At 45.1% G+C, this 15,714-nt stretch overlaps 1 protein-coding gene across 1 annotated transcript in view; it reads right to left on the reverse strand.

Annotated features, from left to right (window-relative positions):
• The window catches only part of LOC139264067 (collagen alpha-6(VI) chain-like), a 170,911-nt gene that overhangs the window by 28,034 nt on the left and 127,163 nt on the right, over positions 1-15,714 (reverse strand). The window contains exon 22 of the mRNA XM_070880165.1: positions 359-421. Within this exon, the coding sequence (XP_070736266.1) occupies positions 359-421 (63 nt within the window). The remainder of the gene's footprint in view (positions 1-358; positions 422-15,714) is intronic.

The following is a 15,714-nucleotide window of genomic DNA, read 5'->3' on the forward strand; positions in this document are numbered from 1 at the left end:
CACTATTTCTATATTCTTTTGTCCTTTTCTGTCTCTCCAACACTTCACTAACGAACTTTTACATCATCCAACCAATTTTTCTGAAGTTGTTTTTGCAGGCCATTCAACTGATTATCTCCCTTTCAGTGACTAGTGTAACTGCTGTATCTCTCCCCTCTGCCCTTTCCCTTCTCCTCTCTATTTTGTTCTAAACATACTAAATGCCTTTTTATATTTTAGTCCTCTGTTCTGATGAAGGATGCACACCCAAAGTGTCTTTTCTACTTACAGATACTGGCCCACTTGCTGCACATTTCCAGCATGACCCGTTTTTATAGTATTTCTTGACCATTTATCAAGTTTCAGATAGAATACTGACCTGCTGACCTCTGGGTCCACGCCCACCTTTTCGACCTTTTAATCCATAACTGCCAGGGTCTCCCTTTGATTAAAAAAAATCACATAAATCAGATATTGCTTGTAGATTTTGAGTTATTAAACATTATGTGTACCGATAATAATTGACCTGTAGTAGAATCTGTTTTTAATGATTATTATTTATGGCAACTATCTGGATCGGCAGTGAAATCCTGTTGTACTGATCACTGCTTGTAGTTTATAATGAATAAAGTATCACACTCTGGCCTCAAATTTCATACTTATAAAACGACAAGAAATCAGAACTCTGTAACTATAAGCTTGGAAGGAAACTTATCAATAAACAAACACTCAACCAATTAAATCATTCAAAGATTTATTTCACAATCTCTTCAGGCACAACAAGTCAGATCTCAGTAACTGGTAGAAAATCTATTATTCAAGCAATAAAGGAGGCACTGAACCAAGTAAATTACTCAACGATTTTTCAAAGGTCTTCTTTCTGTTTTCTTTCCTCTCACACACATCGTTTGTAAATTAGGGTTTCTGACATAACAAGAACATAATTAATTACATATTTCAGAATGGCATAATGAAACTCGTCTACATATTTATGTTTCATCTTTTTCAGCATCTTTATTTTATTCTGAGGCCTCTTGCTTTCTCACAAATCCTGGAGACAATTTTTTGAGCACATGTGGTCAGCCTCACTCGCTGACTGCACATGTTAGGAAATCATGGTTCCTGCCCATGATCTTCCATTCATTGATTTTCAGCGGACACTAAATCACAGACAGAACACTTGTAGCTTCTCACTATCCATCTCCAGCTCATGAAGCTGCTTGACATCGTCCGCACTCTGCAAATCGGCCCTTATATTTTAACCAGAATGTGGTTTTAGCACTGTCCGGCCCATTCCATCCTTCCCTACAGTGTATCCGTGATCGCTGCCACTCACACAAGTGTGAATCTATCCTTTTTCCATGAAGCCCATTTAATTTCTTCTCTTTCCTTTTCCTGTAGTGCTTTTGTTTTTATTACTTTTTATCTTTTATCAGTTTTGATCTCTTCTTTTTCCCTCCCAAGTCTCCCATTTGATCATCTTTGGCCTTTTACCTCACCCTTTAACCACGACCCATCCAGTCACCTGACTTCTACCCCCTTCATTCTCCATTCTCAATCACTCCACTTTGCCCATTGGGTTGAGGCTGTCCACTGAATCACTGTTTCAATGCCTCCGAGATGCGGCCAGGGGATGTGAGCCCAAGGTTTCGGGCAGCTGAATAGCCAGACAGCAATCGCAGGTACAGTGCCGCCCATAAAATGGCTTTATCGTTTAAGCCATCATGAAAGCTTCTATCTTCCACGCTCACCATATCTTCACCTGACACCTTGCTCATCAGTTCCTACTCCACAAACTTTCTTACGACATCCTGGACAATGGCCTCATCAAGAATAAGCTCTTTGGCCTCAACTCTGATCTTATCTCCCTCTGCATAATGTGCAACAGCTCTCAATAGTTTCCCTTCTCAGTCATTTGTTCCCTTTAGGCACACACAAGATACAGAGTACCACCAATAGGTTATACACACCCACTGCATCTGACTACAATTACATTCAAACAATACAAAACCTCAACGACACTTTCCAAATATAACATCCAGCACTCCAATTATACCCCTACCACTAATACAATATAATTTACCCTTTACCCAAATAAAAACCCACTACCCCCAAAACTCAATACAACCTCTACATGCTACAATATCCTAATGCTCATTCATTCAATACGATTCCTTCATCACCCACCCAACTCTTTCCCAGCACATTCACCATCTTTAACACCTGATCCTAACCCTTCTCTCTGATCTAATCATTTACCATCCTCCCACAAACCATGACCTGCCAAAACACAAAAGCTTCTCCACCCACCCCACTGCTTCCCCTCTCAACCTAGCTATACCTCCACTATTGTGCTCCATATAACACACTAACATTGGGCGAGCCTTTGGATAGTGGTAGACATTCCCTCCCACCCCGGGGTCTGGAGATGCAGGGTTCGAACCCTGCTCCAGACAGTCCTGGCGAGGGAAGACCGCAGCTCCAGCTCTGAATTCTGGTTTGACATCCAGCGGGATATTTGCATCCAGTGGATGTGGGAGCCCCCGCCCCCCTCATTGTATTGGTTATGGCAGCCCATAAAAATCTCCCCCAAATAGGATTATCCACACTATAGGCTGATAGAAAATAGTTACGGCCATGGACGCAGCATTCACATCACGCCCTAATAGACTGTTAATCAGCCTGTGCATAAGGACATAAGAAATAGGAGCAGGAGTAGGCCATTTGGCCCCTTAAGCCTGTTCCACCATTTTTTAAGATCATGGCTGATCTGATCATGGACTCAGCTCCACTTCCCTGCCCGCTCCCCATAACCCTTTATTCCTTTATCGCTCAAAATTCTGTCTATCTCTGCCTTAAATATATTCAATGTCCCAGCCTCCACAGCTCTCTGAGGCAGAGAATTACACAGATTTACAACCTTCTGAGAGAAGAAATTCCTCCTCATCTCAGTTTTAAATGGGCAGCCCCTTATTCTGAGATTATGCCCCCTAGTTTTAGTTTCCCATTGAGTGGAAAATCCTCTCTGCATCCACCTTGTCGAGCCCCCTCATTATCTTATATGTTTTGATAAGATCACCTCTCATTCTTCTGAACTCCAATGAGTATAGGTCCAACCTACTCAACCTATCTTCATAAGTCAACCCCCTCATCTCCGGAATCAACCCAGTGAACCTTCTCTGAACAACCTCCAATGCAAGTATATCCTTCCTGAAATACGGAGCCCAAAACTGTACGCAGTACTCTAGGTGTGCCTCACCAATATCCTGTACAGTTGTAGCGGGACTTCTCTGCTTTTATACTCTATCCTCCTTGCAATAAAGGCCAACATTCTATTTGCCTTTCTGATTACTTGCTGTACCTGCATACTTATTTTTTGTGGTTCATGCACAAGGACCCCCAGGTCCCTCTGTACTGCAGCACTTTGCAATTTTTCTCCATTTAAATAATAATTTGCTTTTCTGCCAAAGTAGATAACCTTACATTTTCCCACATTATACTCCATCCGCCAAATTTTTGCCCACTCAGTTAGTCTGTCTATATCCCTTTGCAGATTTGTTTGTGTCCTCCTCACAATTTGCTTTCCCACCCATCTTTGTAACATCAGCAAACTTGGCTACATTACACTCGGTCCCTTCATCGAAGTCATTAATATAGATTGTAAATAGTTGAGGCTCCAGCACCGATCCCTGCGGCACCCTACTAGTTACTGTTTGCCAACCGGAAAATGATCCATTTATTTTCTGTTAGTTAGCCAATCCTCTATCCATGCTAATATATTACCCCCAACTCTGTGAATTTTTATCTTGTGCAGTCACCTTTTATGTGGCACCTTATCGAATGCCTTCTGGAAATCCAAATACACCACATCCACTGGTTCCCCCTTATCCACCCTGCTCGTTACATCCTCAAAGAACTCCCGCAAATTTGTCAAACATGATTTCCCTTTCATAAAACCATGCTGACTCTGCTTGATTGAGTTATGCTTTTCCAAATGTCCTGCTACTGCTTCCTTAATAATGAACTCCAGCATTTTCCCAACAACAGATGTTAGGCTACCTGGTCTTGAGTTTCTTGCTTTCTGTCTACCTCCTTTTCTGCCTCCTGAAATTTCTCCCCCCACCCCTGACTGACTGGGACGCACTTACCGTTTTGTTGGTAGATTTACTGTCCCAATCCATGGAGCAGTGTTTTTGCATTGCCAGTGTCGGGGCGGCGAAGTTGGGCGTTTGAGGGGCAGAAGTTGTGGTGAGCGGGTCGGATGTCACTGAGGTGTCACAACGTCCCTCCTCTTCACTTAAAGTGGAGGGCCGCTGCGAACTCTGCAGCCACATTAGTGGCACCCACCGGGGCACCAGGGAGTTTTTCAGCAGCCCGGTACCCAAGAGGGGGTGCTAGGCTGTCTGTTGATGGCCCGGTCGAACTCGTGGCAGCCATTGTCAGGCCGACCTCGGAGTCGGCCGACAATTAAAACAAAATGACAGCCGCGGCAGTGCGCTCTCCCCTTTAAGGGTGGATGCGCCGCCCATCCAGTGGAAGCTTCTCGCCTGGGGAAAGCTGTCAGGGGCACTGACCGGCGGCCGATCCGCTCCCGCGGGGCAATTACCCACGCGGGGCGGAAATGGAGTCGTCGCCGATCGTTAGGGGGTTGACGTGTGCCCGATGGGGCGACAACATGGGCGGGGTGGTGACGTTCTCCACCAGGAAAATTCACGAGGGCAACTTCTGAAATGTCGCCGACTCTGCGCCGACTAGGCGGTGAGTGCTTTCCGCACCATTACCGTCTCTTTCAGATGGTGGCGGCTCTTAAAAAATGGGGCAATTTCGGCCCCTCTGTGTGAAAAAGTTAATTCCCTCTGTTCTAAATCTCACATTTAATCTTCTATCTTTGGCCCCTTTTTCTTCACCCTTCAACTACTGCACACAATCTGCTTCTATCTACCCTGTCCTCTCCTTTCCTATTAGTTCCATCATATCAACCTTTAATGTGCATTGATCTACCGCAAAAAGACCACATTTTTCAAGGCAACAAGTATAAAGTATTGCATTAAATAAGTAAAAGGCTGAAATGAAAATCACCAATCACGAAGGTCAAAAAAAGTACAAGTCAAAAATAGATAGTCAGCAAGAGCAGCCAATAAAAGAAAGAAAAGAAAGAAAGATTCTTATCTGCAACTTGAAGCCAGTATAAATGAGGAGCAGCTTGCTGTGACTGACATGCACCAAGATAGCACCAAGGCAGTGACCAAAAGTTGGCTTCAAGTGTAATTTTGTACATTCCTTCAGCTGAAATTTTTGCAGATAAAATGCTTAATACATTAACCTGTTCTGCACACACTCTGATTTTCAGTCACAGGGTTGCACATGCGATGTTGTAAATCTGGGATATATATTATTGCAGAGGCCTATTCTTGTATAGCAAGCCTGACAGTCGCTCTAGCTGGACCATGAATTGTTGAAATGAGCTTTTGGTGGGTTTTTTTCTGAAAATGCTCTGGTTTTTCTTATTTGGCTGATGTCTATGTTAATCATGGCAACCTCCTCCCCTATTCATTTTGACTTCAGAGTACAGTTCAGAATCTTTTTGTTCTGAGTCAAATGGACATTCGCAGATTTTACTTGCTGTTTACAAGCCTACCCTTTCAGTTCAGTGATGTTAAGATGACTGAAAGTTACACACTATCCTGACTTGGAAGTATATCGCCTTTCCTTCATCGTTGTTGGGTCAAAATCCCGGAGCTCCATCCCTAATACCACTGTGGGAGCACCTTCACCACACGGACTGCAGTGGTTCAAGAAGGCGGCTCACCACTACCTTCTCAAGGCCAATTAGGGATGGGCAATAAATGCTGGCGTTGCCAGCGGCACCCACGTCTCATGAACGAATAAAAAAAAATAACAGTTACCAGAAGTTACAGCAAGCAAACAGGCCATTCAACCCAACCAGCCCCTGAGAAAATACTCCAAGTTACAGAAACCTACTGCTCCCATATTCCTTCATCTCCTTTTCCTTGTGTTTGGTGAGCCACACCTCTCACACTCGGCTCAACATTCAAAGTGGTGAGGAATTATTGAAAATTTGAGGAAACTCGGTGGAAAAACTGACAATGAGAAGTTACTAAGAACATGTGAAAATAATGAATCAAGCAGCATGATCTCGCAAAAAATATAAAAAAGAAGGGCGAAGGACAATCAATTAAAATTATGCCACATATTTTTTTGGCTCCCATCTTGGTTCCACTTTATGGTAAATTTCAAAAAAATACAATAGTCGGGTATTTGCTAACCTCGGCGGGTGTGTGGCGGGTCCCAGCCCCACTGCTGGCTCCATCCTGCTCTGTGAAATGAATTTCCCTTGATGGGGCTTGTTAAGCCTGTCCAGCGCATTTGCCGGCCAATTAGAGGAAGTGGGTCTGGTGACATCATTTAATGACGCATCACTTGCCAGTTTCCTTAAAGGGACCATGTCCAAATGTAATTTGACAGTTGTTCTGTCAGTGTTATACAGCATTGGGATGCTGCAAACAATGACAATCACAGCACAGAGAGGCCGGGCTGCAACTATGTTCTCCCATGACCCCATCCAGATGCTTATTGAGGGAGTCACAGCATGCAGGGTGGTTCTCTTCCCTTCCCATGGGCGGAAGAGACTTCCCCAGGAGATCAACACAGCCTTGTTGCACATTGGAGAGGAGGGCACATGCAAGATGTGGTCAGGAGGACCTGGGTGCAGTGGTGTAAATGTTTTAATGATCTCAGTGGATCACGAAACATTTGTACAAAGCCACACTCAACCTCATCCTACTGTGCCTCTCATCACATCCCCATTACTCTGCCTTCCCTACTTTAATCCTGCACATCACTACTCACATCAACTTACCTAGGATCTCCACCCATCCCTCTCTATCTACATTATCACATGCCCATCTCACTAGCCACCCCTCACACTCACCCTCAGCCTAGTGCAAGCATACCAACTAACAACACACAAGGGTAGGCCCACAGGTGTTTTACGCAATGTTCATGTAAAGTTTCTGTTAATATGGTGTCAAACATTGAAATCTTTATTTTCAACACCTTGAACAGATTTGTGCGCACCTTTGGAAGTGACTTAGTGAGTTGCAGTGAATGGTAAGACATAACGGTACCTACTGTAATAGTCATGAGTGTGAAAGGAATGGCTTGGGCATTGCTTTTAAAAAAAAAATCGTTCATGGGATGTAGGCGTTGCTGGCAAGGTCAGCATTTATTGCTCATCCCCAATTGCCTTTATAACTGAGTGGCTTGCTGGGCCATTTCAGAGGGCAGTTAAGAGTCAACCACAGTGCTATAGGTCTGGAGTGACATATAGGGTAAGGACCAGGTAAGGATGGTAGATTTCCTTCCCTCAAGTACATTAGTTAACCAGATGGGTTTTTACGACAATCCGGTAGTATTCATGGTCACCATCACTAGCTGTTTAGTCCAGATTTATTTAATAGAATTTAAATTCCACAGCTGCCATGGTTAGTCCAGCCACTGGATTACTAGGCTAGTAACATAACCACTGTGCTACCGTTCCCTACAGTAGGGATGCTTTATGCCGTTGGCACATCATATGGCAGCCAGGCTGTATAGCGTCAAGTGAAGTAAATCTGCCCATGGTGAGGCCATCCTTGGTCTCCCAGGCAGCAATGTGGTTGGGTGCTGATGCCCTGTATCCTGTGCAGCATTAGCTGATTACGGAGAAGGTTGGTGTTGTTGTTGGTGCTGCTGGTGTGCCTTGTGCTGCTGGTGTTGAAGCTGATCATGGTGGGATTCTGAGGACCAAGTTGAGAGAGTATAAAGGGCACCCATGTTGATGGAATAGAAGGCAGGTGAAGTAGAGATGACAGAAGTGATCTGTCAATGGTGAGAGAGGTAATGAGGCCATACTGGATGGAAACTTGCATAAAGACTTGCAGCATGATGAATCTGTTGTGGAATTTCAGTGAGGAACATCTTGTAGCTGAGGGAAGATATATCTGTAAGGTGGGAGCTTTTACCTTACATTTGAAGCTGTCAACTCAATCAGCTGATTCAATGGCCACTGAACACCAGCCTCAACTTGACAGACGTGGTCCATGACCGGCGTGGACCCCGTGGATGAGCTGTCAAATGCAAAAGGTAAGCTGAAAATCATTTATAAGTGGCTCTAAACAAGCCACCAATGAACTGAATTGGGTTGCCTGCCACTGAGTGTTGGGTCTGCTCAGCACTGACAGATCCAACATCGGGACCTGCTGTCAAAAATATCAAATTTCCCACCTGACCTGCCACCAATCCTGTCTGCTGAACCTCCAGAAAATTTCGGCCAACGAATAGATGTTAAACTATAACACTAATGAAAACTAGTTATAGTTTAAAATGAAATTTGGATACTGGGCATGCCTTGAGGATGTGATCCATGTGAGTATGATATTTGGTGATTTTTTTTTAAATGAAGCTGAAATGTAGAAATGTTTTAAAATGTGGTTGAAACTGTAAAACTACACTTTAGGTCGGATATTGGCTCAGAAATTGCGGTTGGAGGCTTCCTGCGGGCGGACCCCTCCGATCGAAATTACTTTTACGAAAATACCTGGTGGTCCCGGAGGAACGTAGGGCGAGACTTTCCACTTCACATTGCCCATCTATGGCCCATATATCGCCCAAAATGGACCTCTATTGTCCATTTTTTTGAAAAAGTGGAAACTAAGCCAGAAATAGCACCGGAAAAATAAGCCCCCAAGTTTCGGCTCACTTAGCTGAACTAATCGCTGAGCTGATCGCCCACACAAGGCCCATCCCAAGTTTCAGCACATCGCCATCACAAGGCTGGGCTGATGGAAGGCCGAAAACATCGCTGTGAAACAGCTGCTTTTTGCGGGCTTTACAGGAGAAAATGGGCACTATGGGCGCCATTTTGAAGATTGGAGGAAGGGGGAGACAGCCAAAAAAATCGTGCTTAGATGCTTGTGAGTGATTTATGGGTCCTGTATAACTAGGTCCACTCAGATTTTTAATTATATTTAATTTTGCGAATAGTAGCCCAGTGGATTAGGCATTTTTTGGTGAAAAGTTCATTTATACCTAGTGAAAATAATTATTTAAAGTGAAGGGGGCCTAGTGTTAGACTGGGGCTGGAATAGAGAGAGTATTAGACTGAGATTGGTATACAGTGTTAGACTGGGGCTTGTATAGAGAGAGTACTTTAATAGATTCACATTCTTTAGTGAAAACTTCATTTATAGCAATTGAAAATAATTATTGATCGTGATGGGGCCTATGCTTTCTGCACCATTACTCGTAACTGCTGGTTTCTGAAAGGATCAATCAAAGAAGTGGCGGAGAAATGCGTAGACAGAGACAGAGGAGGTGAGCGTACAGCCAACGGAGGTACAAAGAAACGCAATCTTACCTCAACTTGTCTGAAAACGCGTGTCTAAGGAGGCTGCGCTTCTGGAAGGAGGTCATCGATGAGATTTGCCAGCTCATCAAAGGGGATCTTCAGCCTTCCAGCATCATCAGAACCGCACTGTCCGTTGAGGTGAAGGTTACTGCAGCCCTAGCCTTCTACGCTTCGTGATCTTTTCAGGCTTCAGCTGGCCTTGTGATGGCGATATGCTGAAACTTGGGATGGGCCACGTGTGGGCGATCAGCTCGGCGATCAGTTCGGCGAAGTGAGCCGAAACTTGGGGCCTTATTTTTCCGGCGCTATTTCTGGCCTAGTTTCCACTTTTTCCTCAAAATGGACGATAGAGGTCCATTTTGGGCAATATATTGGCCATAGATTAGGCAATGTGAAGTGGAAAGTCTAGCACTACGTTCTCCCAGGACCACCAGGTACTTTCGAAAAAATAATTTCGATCGGAGGAGTCTGCCCGCAGGAAGCTTCCGGCCACAATTTCTGAGCCAATATCCGACCTAAAGTGTCACATGCTGCTGTATTCAGCAGGTGACTGAAGCCCTTTAACATAGAAACATCGATAGAAACATAGAAAATAGGTGCAGGAGAAGGCCATTCAGCCCTTCGAGCATGCACCGCTATTCAATGAGTTCATGGCTGAACATGCAACTTCAGTACCCCATTCCTGCTTTCTTGCCATACCCCTTGATCCCCCTCGTAGTAAGGACTACATCTAACTCCTTTTTGAATATATTTAGTGAATTGGTCTCAACAACTTTCTGTGGAAGAGAATTCCACAGGTTCACCAATCTCTGGGTAAAGAAGTTTCTCCTCATCTCGGTCCTAAATGGCTTTCCCCTTATCCGAAGACTGTGACCCCTGGTTCTGGACTTCCCCAACATTGGGAACATTCTTCCTGCATCTAACCTGTCTAAACCTGTCAGAATTTTAAACGTTTTTATTAGATCCCCTCTCATTCTTCTGAACTCCAGTGAATACAAGCCCAGTTGATCTAGTCTTTCTTGATATGTCAGTCCCGCCATCCCGGGAATCAGTCTGGTGAACCTTCGCTGCACTCCCTCAATAGCAAGAATGTCCTTCCTCAAGTTAGGAGACCAAAACTGTACACAATACTCCAGGTGTGGCCTCACCAAGGCCCTGTACAACTGTAGCAACACCTCCCTGCCCCTGTACTCAAATCCCCTCGCTATGAAGGCCAACATGCCATTTGCTTTCTTAACCGCCTGCTGTACCTGCATGCCAACCTTCAATGACTGATGTACCATGCCACCCAGGTCTCGTTTCACTTCCCCTTTTCCTAATTTGTCACCATTCAGATAATAGTCTGGCTCTCTGTTTTTACCACCAAAGTGGATAACCTCACATTTATCCACATTATACTTCATCTGCCATGCATTTGCCCACTCACCTAACCTATCCAAGTCACTCTGCAGCCTCATAGCATCCTCCTCGCAGCTCACACCGCCACCCAACTTAGTGTCATCCGCAAATTTGGAGATACTACATTTAATCCCCTCGTCTAAATCATTAATGTACAATGTAAACAGCTGGGGCCCCAGCACAGAACCTTGCGGCACCCCACTAGTCACTGCCTGCCATTCTGAAAAGTATCCATTTACTCCTACTCTTTGCTTCCTGTCTGCCAACCAGTTCTCAATCCACATCAGCACACTACCCCCAATCCCATGTGCTTTAACTTTTCACATTAATCTCTTGTGTGGGACTTTGTCAAAAGCCTTCTGAAAGTCCAAATACATCACATCAACTGGTTCTCCCTTGTCCACTCTACTGGAAACATCCTCAAAAAAGTCCAGAAGGTTTGTCAAGCATGATTTCCCTTTCACAAATCCATGCTGACTTGGGCCTATCATGTCACCTCTTTCCAAATGCGCTGCTATGACATCCTTAATAATTGATTCCATCATTTTACCCACTGCCGATGTCAGGCTGACCGGTCTTTAATTCCCTGTTTTCTCTCTCCCTCCTTTTTTAAAAAGTGGAGTTACATTGGCTACCCTCCACTCCATAGGAACTGATCCAGAGTCTATGGAATGTTGGAAAATGACTGTCAATGCATCTGCTATTTCCAAGGCCACCAGGCCCTGGGGATTTATCGGCCTTCAATCCCATCAATTTCCCCAACACAATTTCCCGACTAATAATGATTTCCCTCAGTTCCACCTTCTTATGAGACCCTCTGACCCCTTTTATATACGGAAGGTGGTTTGTGTCCTCCTTAGTGAATACCGAACCAAAGTACTTGTTCAATTGGTTTGCCATTTCTTTGTTCCCAGTTATGATGTCACCTGATTCTGATTGCAGGGGGCCTACGTTTGTCTTTACTAACCTTTTTCTCTTTGCATATCTATAGAAGCTATTGCTGCCCATTTTATTGTTCCCTGCAAGCTTCCTCTCGTACTCCATTTTCTCTGCCCTGATCAAACCGTTTGTCCTCCTCTGCTGAGTTCTAAATTTCTCCCAGTCTCCGGGTTCGCTGCTATTTCTGGCCAATTGTATGCCACTTCCTTGGCTTTAATACTATCCCTGATTTCCCTTGAAAGCCACGGTTGAGCCACCTTCCCTTTTTTATTTTTACGCCAGACAGGGATGTACAATTGTTGTAGTTCATCTATGCGGTCTCTAAATGTCTGCCATTGCCCATCCACTGTCAACCCCTTAAGTATCATTTGCCAATCTATCCAAGCCAATTCACGCCTCATACCTTCAAAGTTACCCTTCTTTAAGTTCTGGACCATGGTCTCTGTATTAACTGTTTCATTCTCCATCCTAATGTAGAATTCCACCATATTATGGTCACTCTTCCCCAAGGGGCCTCGCACAACGAGATTGCTAATTAATCCTCTCTCATTACACAACACCCAGTCTAAGATGGCCTCTCCCCGAGTTGATTCCTCGACATATTGGTCTAGAAAACCATCCCTTATGCACTCCAGGAAATCTTCCTCCACCGTATTGTTTCCAGTTTTGTTAGCCCAATCTATATGCATATTAAAGTCACCCATGATAACTGCTGCACCTTTATTGCATACACCCCTAATTTCCTGTTTGATGCCCTCCCCAACATCACTACTACTGTTTGGAGGTCTGTACACAACTCCCACTAGCGTTTTCTGCCCTTTGGTATTCTGTAGCTCCACCCATACCGATTCCACATCATCCAAGCTAATGTATTTCCTTACAATTGCATTAGTTTCCTCTTTAACCAGCAACGCCACCCCGTCTCCTTTTCCTTTCTGTCTATCTTTCCTAAATGTTAAATACCCTTGGATGTTGAGTTCCCAGTCTCCGTGATGCCAACCACATCGTATCCATTAACTGCACAGTTAATTCGTCCACCTTATTCCGAATACTCCTCGCATTGAGGCACAGAGCCATCAGGCTTGCCTTTTTAACACACTTTGACCCTTTAGAATTTTGCTGCAAAGTGGCCCTTTTTGTTTTTTGCCTTGGGTTTCTCTGCCCTCCACTTTTACTCATCTTCTTTCTGTCTTTTGCTTCTGTGTCCATTTTGTTTCCCTCTGCCTCCCTGCATTGGTTCCCATCCCCCTGCCATGTTAGTTTAACTCCTCCCCAACAGCACTAGCAAACACTCCTCCTCGGACATTGGTTCCGGTCCTGACTAAGTGCAGACCGTCCGGTTTGTACTGGTTCCACCTCCCCCAGAACCGGTTCCAATGCCCCAGGAATTTGAATCCCTCCCTGCTGCACCACTGCTCAACCACGTATTCATCTGAGCTATCCTGCGATTCCTACTCTGACTAGCATGTGGCACTAGTAGCAATCCAGAGATTACTACTTTTGAGGTCCTACTTTTTAATTTAGCTCCTCGCTTGTTAAATTCGTCTCGTTTTTTACCTATATTGTTGGTACCAATGTGCACCAATGTGCTCGCAGAATGGACTTTATAAGCTTCCCTATGACCAGGGAGGCATAGACCGAGAGGGCTTTGGGTTTCTCCAGAATAGCAGACTTACCCAAGGTGCAGGGAGCAATAGACTGCACGCACATTGCCCTGAAAGTCCCCTTAAAGAACACGGAGGTGTTTCGTAACAGAAAGGGATTCCACCCCCTAAATGTGCAGCTTGTTGTCGACCACAAACAAATAATCATGACAGTAAATGCTACATTTCCTGGCAGCATCCATGATGCGTAGATCCTATGTGAGAGTGCCATCCCTGACCTGTTTCTCAATCAGCCAGAAGGTCACAGTTGGATGCTGGGGGATAAGGGATATGGACTTGAAAGCTGGCTGATGACCCCACTGCGTAATTCCGTCACTGAAGCAGAGAAAGGTTACAATGAAAGCCACATAGCGATACGCAATATAGTCGAAAAGACAATTGGAGTCCTAAAGCAGCGCTTCAGATGCCTGGATTATTCTGGTGGCAGCCTACAGTACCACCCTGACCAGGTTACTGAGTTTATTGTGGTGTGTTGCATGTTGCATAACCTAGCTATAAGGAGAGGACAAGTAATGCCAGATCCGGCTGCAGGTCCATCTCCAGAAGAAGGGGAGACGGAAGAGCTAGCCGGCGAGGATGAAGAGGAGGAAGAAGAGGCCGGTGAGGACCTATGGGAGGGCAATCAGCCTGGCGATCTAGCCCCGGTACCACCCCCCCGCCCCGCCCCCCAACAAAGACCAGAGCCCAGTGGTAGTTACGCGGCTGCTAAGCTGTTGCGTCAGCAGCTCATTTACAAACGCTTTTCATGACCTTTCATTGTGGATAGTCACATTTATATTTACATTTATAGTTAAGCAAAAGTTGCATTTGTGTAGAGTTACGTTTCTGCCTTGCCTGCAGTGGCCTGGCATGCTCATTAATGCTTACGTTAAGTAAACTTTTGTAACAATAATACAATGTTCAACTAATGCAGAACAATTGTTAAAATGTTATGCTTAACGTAACTATGAGGGAAGGCACCAACAATTGTTAATCTCAATAAAAAGTTTTATTTAACCAAACGAATTATTCAAAATATTTTATCAATACCCTCCACCCCACCGCAACCCACCTTCCCACCGCCACCCCAAACAATAATGAATGAACGAACTTTAAAAAAATTAACAATGAATTTGAAAAACCAAGCCCCCTCCCTACCTGCGGCCACGTTTCCCTCCAGGTCCTTTCCCACCCCGTGTTTTAACACCACCTGCCTGTTTTGGTCTCCGCAGACCGAGAAGAAGCTGGTGTGCAGTGGGCAATGGCAAGACTTCCTGCCGCGGTGGAGGTGACGGGAGTGGAAGGCGAAGCCTGAGGCTCATCTTCCGAGTCAGGGGGAACTGTATCCACCGTATTCGCTTGAGTGCTCGGAGTCACACTCTGAGCCGACACGACACCTTGGGTGCAGCGTTGTGTCCAGCCAGCAACGCATGCCGAAGGGCATTGGTTGCGGCGGTTTGCTCTCTGATCCTCTCCAAGGTCTGTCGTGCTAAATCCGTTAGATTGATAGACAAGTTGGAGAAGGTCGTGGAGAACTGGCTCCAGTTTGTGGAGAACTGATTGAACCCCTGGATAAGCTCGCGACCTATCGCGATCGTCTCCCTGCACATGGAGAGCAAGCACTCCGTCTGCCCATCCGAGGTAGGCGATTGCTCACCTCGCTGACCCGACCTCCGTGGGATCGGTGAGTGCAATATGTCGCACCTTGGTGTCACCAGCTGCACACCGCTTGGTCCCGGTGCCTCATCGCTCTCAATTGAGATGATCGCAGGTTCATTCCCCTCACATCAACAGCCTCCTCATGCTGGAGTTCCAGCTCCTCCTCATCCTCCTGCTCTTGCTCCTCATACTCCATGCGAGGAAATAGATCTGCCTCAAGCTCTGCATCAGGTTCCTCCTGCTCCACCGAAGCGGATGGTAACGGTCCTGGTGCCGACTGCACCTCTACCAGTGTATCAGGTTTACCTTAAAAACACACACGATGACATTTTTACACAGGTCATTAGAACATAACGATGAACATTGTCAAGAGACGTTACATATCAATACTTTTCACTACCCCAGAAAGCTGTAACTGCTGCAATCCTTGCTTCATATGCCCGGTTTCTTATGCATGTATGAACTGACATGACAGCCTTAGTACATCATAAGCACATTACAAGTATATTGCATTTTGCATTTTAATTACAGGATATTAGATCAGTTACATATTTAAGTTTTTAATACTGTTTTTAATACAGTGTGACAAATGACAAATTACTCACAAGACGCATGGCTGGGCTCAGCCAGACCACGGGTGGTGGCCGAACGGCTTTCACGGCCAACCAGCGAGGCCGCATGCTCCTC

Source organism: Pristiophorus japonicus, chromosome 5 (genome assembly GCF_044704955.1).
Source record: "Pristiophorus japonicus isolate sPriJap1 chromosome 5, sPriJap1.hap1, whole genome shotgun sequence".
NCBI classification, from domain to species: domain Eukaryota; kingdom Metazoa; phylum Chordata; class Chondrichthyes; family Pristiophoridae; genus Pristiophorus; species Pristiophorus japonicus.